The following is a 15,953-nucleotide window of genomic DNA, read 5'->3' on the forward strand; positions in this document are numbered from 1 at the left end:
AAGCACTGAGTGCACTTACATGCACACAGTAATCCATTAAGGACCTAATTGTAAATAATAGATTACAACTGAAGGCCGAGGAGGAAGTGCATGTAAGTATTTCTTAAGTTTTTTTTCCCTGTGATCACAAAGCCGTGATTCCATGATTGAGAGAATAGGAAATGTCCATTCGTTTCAGTCTTTCTTTATTTTCATATCTGGCCGTCATGTTCAAGTATGGAAACCGCTCGACAGTGAAACTGTGAACTTCCAATTTGCTCTTTGATCAGTAGTGTTAGATGGAGACTCAAACCAAACCACGCCAGCCCAGCCAGGCTCAGCATGGCTAACAGACACAAGCCGTTAGACTTTTTTCTTCTCAATTTCAAACGAGAGGAAGTGTCAGAGTTTACTTACAGCACTGCGAAATGCTCCAGTGCAGAAAAGGGGCATTTCAACTTCTTTTAAAGACACTACATCTATGTAGCGTATGAAAATATTCAGTCGGACAATACTGTACACCAATGGTTCCTGAGGGGTCACCAGATGGCTTCAGTTTCACACATTTGTTCCGACTTTTGTGGTATTTCTGCCTTTTTTGTTTGAAATACTGGATTATTCGACCTCTTCGGCCCTGTCAAAACCTTTCGAATAAAAAACCAGAGGAGGAAACGTTCCTCGTCACGTCCTGTCACGAGTAATCAGAAGTAGACATAGTTTCAGTTTTAGTGTATCCAATCAACAAAGGTTGGGGACCGCGCTGCTCCTAAATACAGTTTCACTGAAACTTCAGCACAGCTGGCTTCAAGACAGTTTTGTGTCTTTGTTAAAAGTTTTAAACAATACAACTAACAACAACTAACCCTAACCCTAACCCTAACCCTTGGCGTCACCATGCACAGGAAAACATGCCAGGGAATCAAAGCTTTTCACCCAGCACTGATGTGACATGAACGCAGCACATTTAAAAGACCTCCGAGGTAAAAGGAAGGAAGCTGGAGAGTGGACGACAGACCGGACAGCATTTAGCATTTAGCACCGACTCAAAAAACCAAATGAGAAACATGTGAACACACGTGTCTGCAGTTGCTCCATTGTTGAATGTCTTGTGTGAACTGTAAAGGCGTTTGAAACATGAAGCTTTTATTTCACGACAAAAAAAAAAAGGTGCTTCAGAGCGATTCGTCGACATCGGTAGCGTTAGCTGACGACAAACGCCGCCATGGCGAAACGCATTTACTGATTTGTTTGTTTTCCTTCACTTGTTTTTTGCTAATTTCTTTTGTAAACTTGACTTTTCTTACAAAGCAGATTATTTAAAACCGGTCGTGAGATCAAATGCTGTATGAAAGAAACAAATTTATAAGATGACAATCATTTTTCCAAGGCGCTTTAAAAACAAACAAACAAAAAAATGGTTGCGTGTGTATATAACTGTGTTTTTTTTTATCGGTGTTGTTGCAAGCACTACTTTAAAATCACTGCTCTTACAAACTCTTTCTCCAGCACTGAGAGTAGTCTCGTAGAAAAAAAAAATCATTTTATGACTCCATGTTGTCTGAGTATCGTACCCGAGAGTTGTGTTTTATCTTAACGTCATGTTTGAAGACAGTTTGTCACTTTAGCTCAAAACTAAACGGTGCCATAACGCTAAGTCAGGCCAGTCCAACGTTCAGTAGATGAGGAGACATTCCCCAACACTCGAGCATCATTTTTTTTTTAATAAAAATCTTAAAGCTTTTCCTGATCTTTTAGTATCTTAAAAATCCACTTTGTCCACCAGATAACATTTAAAAGTGACTGTTCGTTGTTTTCTACTTTCATTGCTGTTTTGTCGGAGTTGGATTTTGGAACCAAACTCTCCGCAAGCTGTTTTGTCGTGGTTCATTTTTTTTGGAGGCACACAGACTTTATTTTGCTACTTTTATCACTGAAGGTCGTAGTTGTATGTCAAGAAAATGTTTTTTTGTTTTTTTTTTTTAAATGCAGTTTTTCTTTGAGCCGTGTGTTGAAATGTGCTCTTGGATCTTGGAAATAAAGAATTTTTTGTGCAATCACGCTGAATCGCCTCCTCGCTTCTCTGTGACTGTGATCAACACTGATTGTGCTCACGTCTCCTGTTTTTTTTCACAGCCTGCGATCCCTCACCTGCCCACCAGAAGTCACTGTAGTTTCCCACCTCAGCCATCAGCTGACCTGCTCACCTCTTCTCCCAGCTGTTCCCCCATTCCCCAGTCAACCTTCAGGCAGCGTGCAGAGTAGCCAGCCAGAAAAAGTTGCCTCCAGCTGCATCTGTTTGCGGATTTGAACTCTTGACAGTCATTACAGGAAGGTTAGGTAAGAAATTCACAAGAATTCAGATTAAAAACGCCTGGAAATGAGTCAGATGTGCATGAAAATAATGGAAGGTTAAGAGATGTGTCAAAACACTCCCACTTACTGTTCCAGTGGTGTAAACTATCTAAATACATTTACTCAAGTACTGCATTTTAGTACTAGTTGGAGGTAATTTATGCTACTTTTTCCTTCTGCATTTCAGAGGGAAATATTCGACTTGTTACTTGGATTTTACATAATTATCAGCTGATTAAATATTATGCATTGTTCTGGATCAAAGGCCCCACAGTCCCCTCAGTTAGACCTGCTCAGGGTCGATAGTCATTTGTGAGAAGCTCTGCTGTGATTTATGAAAAGCAGCAATTTTTGTCACATTTGCCTCCAGGATGCACTCCTGGCTGCTGTGTTGCACAGGCGACAGATCTGACTTATGCTCCATAAAAGAGGAGGAGGTCAACAACAGCTGATGACTCCTTAAACGCTTTTCTAGTTTCCAGATCCTACAGAGCTTTCCTCAAATCAATTGCTTAATAATTTTGGTAATATATCTGAAAATGTATGAGACAAAACATCATATTTACAGACGGATCGCTGCTGGTGAACACACATATATGACGAAATATTAGTCGATGTGTCCAAGAAGGTAAAAATCCACCCTGAGCTGCATCATGGGACCTCAGAGATTTTCAGAACTGAAGTGATGCACGCCACCAACAACCTGAGGATGCTTTTAGCTGCTGTCACTGAACCGTCCCACAGCACACACACACACACACACCAGTATTGTCCATCTCCACACCTCTGTTCTTACGCTTTTTGCACCAGCAGATGTGTGAAGTCGCACCCGGCCAAAAGCAAACAAACACACACTGATACCAGAGGCGATCCGCCAGAGACTAAAACGACTGTTACTGAGCGACAGCAGGGATGAAACAGCGAGCCACAGCATAAAACGTCTCCTGAAAATGGCTCGTAAAACCACATTTTGATCTTCAGCTTTTGGTTTCTTTACAATATGAGAATGTGGATGTTTCACAGTGCAGCAGAAGCAGCCATCCCCTCCCATCATCCTTGTGGGCTGAGAGGAAAAGAGGTCAGAGAGGATCCATGTTGGTTTTTTTTTTGTGCACTGAACCTTTTATGGTTCTCGTTCTTCTACATATGTCGTGATTTATACTTCAAATTTATCACCTTCAGCTTGGGCTCAGATTTAGTCATCCTCATTCAGGAAATTATTAAAAATAAGACCCTGACTGCGAAGGCGTCTAACCGACAAATTTTAGCAGCCAGAAAGCTGCACATAAAGGCTTCCTCTCTGGAGTGCAGAATGCTGTCTGCTGCTGACTTTACATCTTTAATGACCCGGCCCGAATCATTTATGAGAGTTTTTCTTCCCCCGCAGTCTTCAGCCAGTTAACTTTGACCGCTTGTGACGTGATCAATCATCCAAGCAAGATGTTGTGTGTCCCACTTTAGCTTCCGCGGGCCGCTACGTCACACAGCCCGCCGCCGCAGGCCGCCGGCGGGGCCCGCTGGGAGGGCTCAAAACTTCGCGGAGACTGACGAGGCAGCAGCCGGGAGCAAAGATGTTGTTGTTGTGTTGGTCATTGAGATAATTCACCACATTACAGCCTGCTCATAGAAACCACGAGGAAGATGACGCAGTGTTTCCTTTGTGTTAGTAACGGTGACTGTGCTCGCCATGATAAGAGCCAACACGGGATGGAAATTTAGATCTAAAAGCATGTTTGACTGGGCAGAAAATGACGAAATCTTCAGCAGATGATGGACTAAAAGCACCGCTTCCATCAATTGTTTTTGAGGGAGCACTAAGTCATTTTTATCCCCAACCTCAAGAGCTCATGCAACACACTCCTTGGACTGTACTGACACCTATTGGTGTGTATCCTGTCATGAACATTCAATACATTAGTGCATATCGCACAACATGTCAAATACAGAAAGTCCAATCAATACATGCAGAAAATTGCCAAAAATAAGAACACAAAACACATTTTTTGTGTGGTAAAATAATCCAACCAAAGCTGATATTCAGCCTCATAATCAGACTTCTATCCCATTTTGTTTAATTTCCTGTTTGAAAATGCTCAAAAACTGATTGAGTTTTGAAAATGTTTTTTTTTTTTTCCTCCTTACTTTTTGTCAAGAGCATGCTAAACCAACAGGTGGCAATACAACCCTAACCCTCAACCCATGGTGGCCAATCAGAAGCCTGAAAATTGCACCAATATAGAACATGTCACAGTGACCTCTGAGGCGCCTTCTGACGCCTCCGTAAACGTAAAATGTCTCTATCGGCAGGATGATTGACGTCTCTGTGGTTCAGGTTCAGTGACTGGTTCAGATCAGAGAACGTTGGTGGTCACGATTAAAAGAAACAATGTCAGACTACTTCCTGCTCCAAGAAGTCACCTGTGAGGTAAACTCAGGTCGCTTAATGTCTTTTTCCCTTCCTTCACCTTCATCGTGGGGGGTCACATTTTGTCAGCTTGACCTGCGTGTTTTAATCAGGTTTATACTGACCGTGCATCACATTTGATTCCACTGACTTCGGTTTAAATGTCCGGCGTTTAACGCCTCGATCAGGAGCGTCCACGATTGTGCATCGCTCCTGCCGCGTAGAAAAGACATGAAATATTTAATGACCATCTCCAACCACTCAGGCCTTTTCCTTGATGGAAAATATGGACACTGAGCGTATGCAGAGCTCCTGACCTGCTTTCAGACCATGACAACAGTCCAAAGTGTTTCTTTTTTTAAATCTGTTCAAATGGCTTTTTTTAATCCATCAAATTGAAGTCAGACTTTTTTTTGCTTTAATTTGAAAATTTGGAATTCACACTGTCATAAATCTCCAGTATACTCCAGCATTTCGGTGTTTCTTGACTGATGGAAGTCTGAAGCTAAATTTCAAAGTTCTCCCCTCAGCCTGAAACCACTGAAGCTCTGATCGACTTCTCACAGATTGATTTTTCTGTCCAAGTCCGTTTCTCTTCATTTTTTTTCCCTCTTATTAATCCATATGCAGAGCTGCAGCAGGAAACACTGATCTGTCTCCTCCTGCACACACCCCGTCTCCACCCGTCGGGCTGTCAGCAGTCATTATCTCCACCCCAACAAACAGATCCTCCTGCACTCCCTCTGCTCGGCATCCTGCATTAAGGTAAAACACTCCCTCGGTGATAAAGAAGAGGCAGCAACAGGGAAAATTAACACTTCACAACTTTTACAGACAACAAAACACGAATGAAGTAGTCAAAACGAGGAAATCGGATATTGATTATCATGTTTTCGAAAAGAATTGAAGTTAAAATCTCACCTTCCGTCTCGGTTAATTTATAACCATCGAGTGACACAGAAACGTCCGGACGGCCGAGCACAGCGCAGCGTAAGCTGTCATAAAGGTTTAAACAGAGAGCTAACGGCCGGTGTTAACAGGCAGGGAGGCTTTTAGTGAGGAAACCCCCCCCCCACCTCTCCACCTCCACCTCTCATCACTGTAACCCAGATCTGAGCTTTGACTCCCTGCAGGCTGCTCACACACACACACACAGCTTTGATTGAAGACACATTCCCACATATATTTATTCTTTAAGTGAACTTAGTTACTATTAAAAGTTTATAACACACCGTTAATGTGGTTGTATCAGCTATAAGGACTTAGTTAAGTGTTTATGTATGCACAGTATTACTGATGTGTTTACCTCCACTTATGGGTGCCATACATCCGCTTACAGCTACATTATAGTATTAATATAACATCTAAAAAGCTGCAATCGGTTTAAGTATTTCACATGAATGTCTCACTTTCAGAATTCCAGCTGACCTCCATATAAATTCACATTGTTTGCAGAAAAGTGTTTTTGGTCGAGTCACTATAATTTGATGGTGTTTGCTGATCAAGCGGGAACGTTTTAGTTGATTCCTCCCGGCAGGTCACTCCAAGTCGAGTCATTTTGTTTATGGCGGCTTTTCCCAGCAGGGAAGTACAGAGGTCAGCTGTGGGTTGATTACTGGCTATGAAAACTCATTTTTCAGCCGCGGAATCAGCCAATACATATTCTGAAATTCATAATTCTTACGGATACTTCGGAGACTACATCTGTAGAATCACAAAGGATGATTTGCACTTGTCCGGGTACCTTTTTACTTTTTCCAAATCTGCATCACATCCATCAGATCAGAGTCCAGTTTAATAGCAGGCCAACGCTGGCCCAGATACAGGCTGAGTGTTTCCTAAAAACCTGGTTCAGTAATTGCAGGTGGTCCGAGTCAACATGTGGAGAGCTAAAAAGGTCACAAAACCTCCAGAGGATGTGTGTGTGTGTGTCTGTCTGTGTGTGTGCATGCCTGCAGGATGGCCTGACCTTTGCTGAGTGTCAGTATTCAGCCTGCAGACTTCGACCTCAGCGTGACACTCAGGTCAAACCACCACAGTCGCACTTAATTATTAATTTCTGGCTCCCTGAAGGACTTTTAGAAAAGTTTTGGGCGTTCCATGCAAAGGTGAGGCTGTACATCAAACATTTAGATATCACCGCACCGAGTTCAGGGTAATTAGGACAAAAATGATCCATAGTGCCGGCCTGCAGCTCAGGGGTGAACTGGATGATATGATATGAAACAAAATGTTTGTTCTCACTGAGTATAAATATTTCAGCATGTAAACAAACAGATGAGCGGTGCAGCTGCGGACTGAAGGGACTCTTGTGATTTTGTTTGACAGGAAAATGTTTCCCTCCATTTTCTCTCCGTGTGAAGCTTCACTGAGCACCTTCGCCCGCACGGTTTGACCTCTAACCCCGCCTTCAAGCACACACACACACACACGCACCAGCCACCAACGCGTGTGCGTGCTGCTGGTGACATGCCTGCCATTACCGTGTCCTCCATGTCAATATGCCAAAACAGGTTGCATCAGCGCGTTTGTTTTGTCCACCCCAGCAGATGAGGCGGGTGGAGAGGTCGTCAAAAAATTGATGCCAGAAGCTGAAACACACAACTGCTCCCCTCCGAAGGAACCCAAAACTTTACTTCAATCTGTGGCTTTAAGTTTATGCATCTGCAAACGATTCAGCGAATTTGTCAGTTGTTGTTACTGATATTGAACAACAGATAAAAATCTGATTCCAATCTCCATAAATTTATGACTGTCAAATTTATGGAGATTGTAAGAGAAGGAAAGTGGAGTCGCCCAGATAAACAGGTTTAATAGACACCTGCCAGCCAATCAGAAATGAGTATTTTCCATCGTCAGTGCAGTAAGACAATCAGGGAGCGAACCTTTAACCAAGCATCTGCAAGCGTTCGCTCGTCCCCTCATCGCACCAACAGGTGAACTCTGATAACACATAATCCTTTAATGCAGTTTGTGTTTGTCGGACGGAAATTTTCAGGCTCCCTCGTTTGTTGTCTTGACTTCGATATGATGATGTTGAATAATTCAGAGTATTTTTGGCGTCCTGCTGCTGTTTTTTGTGGGGTTTTTTTTTTTTGCAGTTTTTCCAAGAAGCTGCTGAAGCTCACAGATCTGCCTGACCTAAAAGCTCTGACATCTCAAGGGGCGATCACACACTGAGCTGCCAAAAATACTCTGTGTGTGTGTGTGTGTGTGTGTGTGTGTGTGTGTGTGTGTGTGTGTGTGTGTGCGTGTGCACGCCAGCCATCCAGACTAGAGAGCAGAAACACATCCTCGACCTAGATACTGAAAAAACAACCGGAGGAGGGTTCAAGGAGACAAAGAGGACGAGAAGGGGATGAAAACATAAAAAATTAAGGAGGAACATCCAAGACAAGACAGGAGAGGAGGAGAAAAGAAGAGAGTAAAAAAAGAGGAAAGAGATGACAGAGGAGGAAAGAGAATGAAAGCAGGGGGTGATAAAGAAGAAAAAAAGGAGGAGGAAAGATGTGAAAGTGACAGGAGAGAGAAAAGAATGACAATCAGGAGAAAAAAGGTGAAACAAAAGGTGGACAGATAACCAGTTATAGTGGAGAAAACGAGAGGAAGGTGACAATGGGAGGCACAAATGTGACAGAAAACAGAAGAAGAAGAAAGGGCGATGAAGAGGGGTGGATGAGGAAGAGGAGGAGAGGACAGTAGAGGAAAGAGGAAGAGGAGACTAGTGCTGGTTTGGAGGTCACGGCCTCCCTCCTGTTGGTCTGATGGATCCACACTGACAACCAGAGACCGCTGGAGACTCTGTGTGTGTGTGTGTGTGTGTGTGTGTGTGTGTGTGTGTGTGTGTGGGTGTGGGTGTGTGTGTGTGTGTTTTCAAGCTCAGTCTACACTCAAACACACTCTTTTCCCAGCTTCCCTGGAGGTGTTGTCTTTATTGACTGTGGCTTCATCTGGAAAATCACACACACACACACACACACACACACACACACACACACACACACACACACACACACACACACACAGAGGTCAAACTGAAAGTTCTTTGCAAGCAGGTTTTACATCCATCAGTGTGTGAAAGGTCTCAGGACAGTAGTGCTATTGGTAGTATTTGTAGTTGTAGTATTTGTACAGGTTACAGTACTTGCAGTCACAGTCTGTTCAGTAGTACTACAGTAGCTGTAGTGGAAGCTTTACTAGTTGTGGTATCACAGTAGTTATAGTAGAAGCAGTGGCAGGAGTTTGGAGCAGCTGCAGTTCTTGCAGTAGTAGCAGCAGTAGTGTTAAGTAGATGCAGCACTTGTTGTGGTACCAGTACTTCTTGCTGTATTGAAGTAGTACTTACTGGTGGCTGTATTCCTACAGGTTACAGCAGCTGTTGCAGCAGCAGCAGCAGCAGTAATACTTAAGATAATCCCTTATTAATCCCACAGCGGGGAAATTTGCAGAAAAGACCAGTGGTTTTTCTTGTAGTTGCAGCCTTTACAGTAGTAGTAATAGCAGTAGCTTTACTAATGCTGGTAGTAGAAGCAGTGGTAGAGTTTCGTTAGTAGTAGTTGTCCTAGAAGTCATGGCAGGACTTGTAATTGTAACCAGCAACATGATGGAGTTGACTGAAGTTGAGCTCAACATGAATTAAAAGAGGAGATGAAGTGATGATGACGGTGACAGCGCTGACACTCGCAGTGATGATGATGATGGTAACGACAGCAGTGATGATGTTTATTCAAAGGAATTGGTTCACGCTCAGTGAGGAGTCTTTGTCACAGGAGACTCCAGTTTGTAACGGAGGCTGTGTACTGCATGTTTTTAAAGGCAAACTTTTGCCAGTACCAGCGTGGGTCTGGGTACTGAAGCCGTTTACCTGACGGCACCTGCAGGTTTTCTTAAAGCTTCTCAGCAATGACTCAGAAGAGCTGAAACACATGAAACACAAAACACAAGACAGAACTTAAACTTCGACTTGTCTGAACCTCAAGATATAAATACTGCCGTGATACTGTTGTTATCTGAGTATTCATCAGTCTCACTGTAATAAAACAAAAAACAGACTGCATTCAAAATAGTCAGCACATGAAGAGTTCAACATATTCAGTCGTGCATTTTATGACAAATTATCCGTAGATCAGCATATTTCTAAATGTGCTGAAGAACATGAATCCTATTCATGACTGAATCTCATGATCGATCACCTCTTCGATTTGATTGAAGTATAAAAGTCAACAGATTTACTTCCAGCAGCTGAGGTCGAGCTCACAGTCTGTTAATAGTAGCAGTAATTAAATATCACACGTGAGACTCGTTCACACCTCCCTGGTCATCCAGTGACTGACTGTCACATCTGAGGACGTGATTGAGGACTTGACAGCGGCAGGGACAATCTGTTCCAGCCGACCCGCTCCATGTTCCCCTGACCCCTGTGACCCCTCTGAGGCTCTTCCTGTCACCCAGTCACAGCTGCCATGTTGGATCTGAGGAGCGGCGTGAACGAGCCGCCGCGCTGCGCCGCCGCTGTCGCATTCATTAACACCTCCATCCGTCACACACACACACACACCCACACACACTGTAGAAGTTCGGACACACACCTGCAGAGTCACTGTTCACTGCACTGCTCTGTAAGCAGCTTCATGTCAACCCTGATTTGATCAAAAGAGCTTCTGTAAATGCATTTGAATTGACTTTACTGTGTGAGCGACTGAGGGCAGGATGATTGACAGCTGGTGGGCGGGCCCTGTCATCAGTTTCTTAGAGTTGCAGTGTTAGCAGGGCCATAGCTAAGATCAGAGAATCTGAGTTTTATTCTCACACACAGTCAGACACAGACTGCTCCTCAGAATGTCAAACCTCCTAAAATCCCAAAAATTACTACGGCCCAGAGTATTACTAAAGTACTGCTACTACTGCAACCAGTACTCATGCTACCATTGCTGTGGAAAGTACTGCTAAACCTTTACTTTTACTACTACCTATACAACCTACTACTATGACTACTTCACTTGCGAGTGAATAGCAAAGTGGACATTGTGCACAATAAACCATAGAATGAATAAATATTACTGTTACTGCTCCTTATACAAGTACTTTCACTACTTCATCTACTGTTCCTACGACTGTTACCATTCTCATAGTCTATGCTAATACAAGTACTACTATTTGTGTTTTTACTACAACCGCACGGCTGCAACTCCTGCTGCTGCAGAGAAAGACATCGCTTCACTTTTTTCCTTCCTTTTGAAAATCCTCTTTTCGTTTCAAACAGACCTGTTTCGCCCCCTGCCGGCTGCTTTGAGTACTGCACACGGGTCAGACTGATGACATCGGAACACCACCACCTGGCATATGTGCCGTTTATTGATCTTTGATTGAACAGGAAACTATATGGCTCTGGCTGATGGACGTTTAGATCAGATTTCACATCATACAGACGATAAAGATTTACATGTTCATAAATGCAGTAATTATCGTATTGTGATGCAGAAGCTGTTGTAATAATAGCAGGAGTAGTGGAGGCAGTAGCAGCAGTAGTAGTAGTAGGAGGAGAAGTAGTAGCAATAGTAGAAGCAGTAGTGGTAGAGGCAGTAGCAGTAATTGAGGACGCAGTAGCAGCAGTAGCAGTAGGAGAAGTGGTAGCAGTAGTAGTAGTGGTAGTAGTAGCAGTGGTGGTAGCAGTAGTGATAGAGGCAGTAGCAGTAGTAGTGGACACAGTAGCAGTAGGAGAAGTAGTAGCACTAGCAGTAGTAGTAGCAGTAGTGGTAGAGGCAGTAGCAGTAGTAGTGGACACAGTAGCAGTAGGAGAAGTAGTAGCAGTAGCAGTAGTAGTAGAGGCAGTAGCAGTAATTGGGGACGCAGTAGCAGCAGTAGCAGTAGGAGAAGTGGTAGCAGTAGTAGTAGTAGTAGTAGCAGTGGTGGTAGCAGTAGCGATAGAGGCAGTAGCAGTAGTTGTAGACGCAGTAGCAGCAGTAGCAGTAGGAGAAGTGGTAGCAGTAGTAGTAGTAGTAGTAGCAGTGGTGGTAGCAGTAGCGATAGAGGCAATAGCAGTAGTTGTAGACGCAGTAGCAGTAGGAGAAGTAGTAGCAGCAGCGATAGCAGCGGAGAAGTCATTTCAGTCGTATTTCAGGGTATAATGATGAGAGCAGGAACATTCGCAGTAATCATGTTAAGTGTACTGCTGGGAAGTAACTGAAGTAGTTTCCAGCTGCTGTTATTGTGCAGTACAATTATCCAGGTCAAGTCAGAGGCCGCAGTGAAACCGGATCCCTGCAGACACCCAATATCTGTGAGAGGAAACACGACTGTACCATCACCGACGCCGTCTGGAGGCAACAATTGAAGAGTCTCTGCACTGTCCAATAACCAACACCAGTGGAAAGAAAAGGTAAACAAATGGAGTTCATTTACTCAAATGGTATACTTAAGTACAGATTTGAGATTAATGTGAGTATTTCCACCTCATACAAACATACAGGTACATAAAAAACAAATGATGGGTCTCCAAACTGACATTAAAGTGCCACTTAAACATCAATACAACAATAAATAACACTCGCTGTTCTGCATTAAGTACTTTTAATACTCGCAGTACAGTTAGTCGATAGCACATCTGTACTTTTGCAGATGTTTAATCTCAATGCAAGACTTTTGAGATTGTTTTGTGGTGTTGGTGCTTGGCGCTCGGCTAAAAGCGAAAGAAAACAGCCGGAATTTAGGTTAAAGAGCTGCGCAACAAACTAGGCGACAAGCTCTGATTCCTCAATTAATGGAGGTGGATGGAGACGGCAGCAGAGAGTGGTTTATCTGGGCCGGGGATTTGGATGGTATTAGTGTAATCTTCCTCTCTGTGACCAACAGGTTCCGCTCATCATCTATCCAATACATCCCAGCCTCACCCTACATTTGAGAATAAACAATGGCACATCTGGGCTGCAGCTGCCTTCAGTCACTGGAGTCTCAGCTTCAGCTTATATGTGCGATGCCTTCAGGTTTCCTTCCTCAGCTGTCGTTTTGTAGTCTGTAGTTTGCAGTTTTTTGTCTTTTAAGACAAAGAAACAAAAGAAAAGGCAAAGATTTTTGTTTAAAAGAAACAGAAATATTACAGAAGGGACCAAAGTTTAACACAAATTCAAAGTTCCTCTGGTCAAAGAAAAGAAAACAGTCTTCAGAGGCAGATCAGGCAGAGCAAAGAGTGCCTGTAATAATATCTATAACATAATGAAAAACAGGAAGATTACACCTCATGTGTAGACAATATCGCACAATAAAATGACCAACAGATTCAAAAACTAGCCTCAAACTGTTGATGCAACGATGAATATCATGAAAAAACAAACCACACAGCCAATCAATAAATCCATTAAAACCTGTTGGTGCAGTCAGCATCAGTTCCTAATCGAATATTTATAGAATGCACGTCAAGCATATTCACATTTCATGCTCGCGCTGCGTTATTCTTCGTCGTAAACACGGTTCAGAAAGTGTTTTTTTGAACTTTTCAAAGCCTTTCTCGCCACAGAAACTCATCAGACCAGAAGAATATCTCACAGTATAAACCACTTTTTTTTCATTAAACGCATAAAGTCTATAAATAAACCTGAGAACAACGTGGAGATAAGCATGCCTGCAGTCAGTCAAATCTGTCCAGCCCTTCTAATTCTCAGCTCTGTGGCCCAGTTCGGCTTCAATCTCTTAAAGCTCCCCTCCCCGATAACCCCCTCCCACAACCACGGCGCTGCGTGGTGAATAATTGACGAGCTCGCCTCCCCTCTCCTCTCCTCTCTGTGTCTCTTTCCATCCCTCTGTCTTTGTGGTGTCGCTCGTCGGCTTCTCCGGGCCGTGACAGCCCTCCCTCCCTCGCTGCCTCGCCTCCGTCATGTCCAGTTTCCACCTGCCGCCGGCCGCGTGTTGACGACTGTCAGCAGCTAAAACGGACGGAAACACGGGAGCAGCTGTTGGTAAGACAAACCTCAACCATTGCAGAGTTTGTACACGAACGTTTCCAGGAAATCTAGCAGCACATCCTCAGCTTTTAACTGTTCCTTAAGTTTCTCTCTGTCATCCAGTGAATCAGAGATTTTGTGAAAGGCAGAGATCAATAGGTGCTCTTAGCTAGGCGGAATAAGAAAAGAAACAAGTTCATGAAAAGCCTTTATTGTGTTGTGTTGCTTTGGACCTCAGAAGCAGTGAAGATGAAGTTTTTGTTGCTTCCATCATGTGATGCTGTGACCTATTTGCTCTTAGCACAGTGAAGACACACTGTCACAGGCTGAGAGTCTCTCCAAAAGAGGAAGAAACACTGTTTTTATATTCCAGATGAACTTAATGTTGACTTTTTTTAACCATTAAATATTCTTCCAGCTGTTAAAGAGTACTCGACATGGAGTGTAGATTCAAAATGTTTGCAGTTGGCGGACTGGAACGTGTTTGGTGAATTTCTCAGAGGTGAATAAAAAGAAAACTCCTGTCTGCGGTTGATTTCAGAGCGCTGTCGAGCCATGAAGGAGCTCCTGGTCCTCCTCCTGGTGGTGGCGGAGACCTCCTGGTCCCACAGCAGCAGGTGTGAGCTGGGCTGCGACTGTCGAGGAGATCTGAAGTTCACCATCTGCTCTCGGGCACTCTTCACCCAGCTGCCCGTCAGAGTACCGCCCACCACCGAGCTCCTGGACCTGTCCGACAACAACATCTCCATCATCCCCGAGCGCTCCTTCAGCAAGAACCGCAAGCTCCGCGTGCTTCTGCTGCAGAACAACAACATCAGCGAGGTGGAGGACGGCGGCTTCTCTCAGCTGGAGTTCCTGCAGAAGCTGGACCTGAGCTGGAACAGGATCTCCACCCTTACTGAAGGTTTCTCCATCGGTCTGGCCCTCTTGCGGGAGCTGCAGCTCGCCCACAACTGCCTGACGAGCCTGGACAACCGGGCCTTCCTGCACCTGGACGGCCTCCAGAGGCTAAACCTGAGCAGCAACAGCATCCACACCATCCAGGTGAGGTCGTTCTCCTCCATGAGCACGCTGCGGCAGCTCCACCTGCAGGACAACCGGCTGACGGCTCTGAGGAGCGGGACCTTCTCCATGCTGCGCTCCCTGGAGGTCCTCAACTTGGCCAGAAACGAGATCAGGGAGACGGAGATGGGCGTCTTCAAGCCGCTCACCAGCATGACGTTACTCAACCTGGCAGACAACCAAATGTCCACCATCGACTTCAAGACCTTCCTCAACATCCACACCTACAGCACCCACATCCTGCTGGAGGGGAACCCCTGGAACTGCGACTGCGACCTGCAGAGAGTTTTCCGGAAGCTGCGGAGCATCCAGAGGCTCTTCCTGGACGACTACTACAACCTGACCTGCAAGAAGCCGCCGGTCCTCGAGGACTACCGGCTGATGGACGTGGACACGGAGCTTTGCCTCGCCGAGACGGTCACCGTGCTCATCATCTCCGTCACTGTGGTGATAACCGTGCTGGCCGCCATGCTGATGGGCGAGAGGAAGAGGAAGCAGAAGAAGAAGGGGAAGCACTGGACGCAGCAAGGGGAGCTTTCAGATGAGTCGGACTACTGAAACACACCTTTCCTTCTTCTACCTGATTCTTCCTCCCTTTCTTTTTTACGCTCTTTATTTACTGGTACAGAAAAACACGATTAAAACACAGCATTTTGACTTTCAGGCAAGATTTCCAGGCAACTGTTGCATCACTTGTAAATCCCACGGGGACATCTGCACGCCTGAAAAGAGATTTCAGATCCTGCGGTTCATTTGGTCGGATTTCCCATCTGCTTCGCACCAAATAAACCTTCCATTTAAACCGACACTGCGCAGGGTTTTATTCCAAAACATCTGCTTCATAATATAAAAAAAAAAACACTTCCATTTTCTTGAAATGCAGTATATTTATGGAGCTTTTCCCCCTTAAAACTTCACTTTTATATTAACAAAGAAGTTTTATTTTCTCATCTTAAATGTTTGAATGTTGACTATCACTTTTTTTATGTGGACGGATGTGGTGCGGTTACAGCAGTGTTTGTGTGTGTTATTAATGTTCCACATGTGACTCGAAGTTTGGAACGCATTAAATGGGATGTTGTGATATTTTATTGTGTCTCATGTCTCGTTTAAGACAAACTTTTGCGAACATTTTCATATTCTTGCAATAAAAAAAAAACAGTTTTCAACACAGAACATCAGCTGTTTCAATGTGAACCAGAAGTCTGCAGTGCCCCCTG

At 44.2% G+C, this 15,953-nt stretch overlaps 1 protein-coding gene across 1 annotated transcript; it reads left to right on the forward strand.

The window, feature by feature from the left end:
- Positions 1-13,522: 13,522 nt before the first annotated feature.
- LOC143316116 (uncharacterized) lies at positions 13,523-15,824 on the forward strand. Its single transcript, XM_076723843.1, has 2 exons — positions 13,523-13,686; positions 14,213-15,824. The coding sequence occupies exon 2, from the start codon at positions 14,227-14,229 to the stop codon at positions 15,289-15,291; it is 1,065 nt and encodes a 354-aa protein (XP_076579958.1). The 5' UTR covers positions 13,523-13,686; positions 14,213-14,226; the 3' UTR covers positions 15,292-15,824.
- The last annotated feature ends 129 nt before the right edge of the window (positions 15,825-15,953 follow it).

This window comes from Chaetodon auriga, chromosome 23 (assembly GCF_051107435.1).
Source record: "Chaetodon auriga isolate fChaAug3 chromosome 23, fChaAug3.hap1, whole genome shotgun sequence".
Lineage (NCBI taxonomy): Eukaryota > Metazoa > Chordata > Actinopteri > Chaetodontiformes > Chaetodontidae > Chaetodon > Chaetodon auriga.

Bases quoted from the DNA above. Each gene is read 5' to 3' on its own strand.
- LOC143316116 (XM_076723843.1), top strand. From the start codon at position 14,227: ATGAAGGAGCTCCTGGTCCTCCTCCTGGTGGTGGCGGAGACCTCCTGG.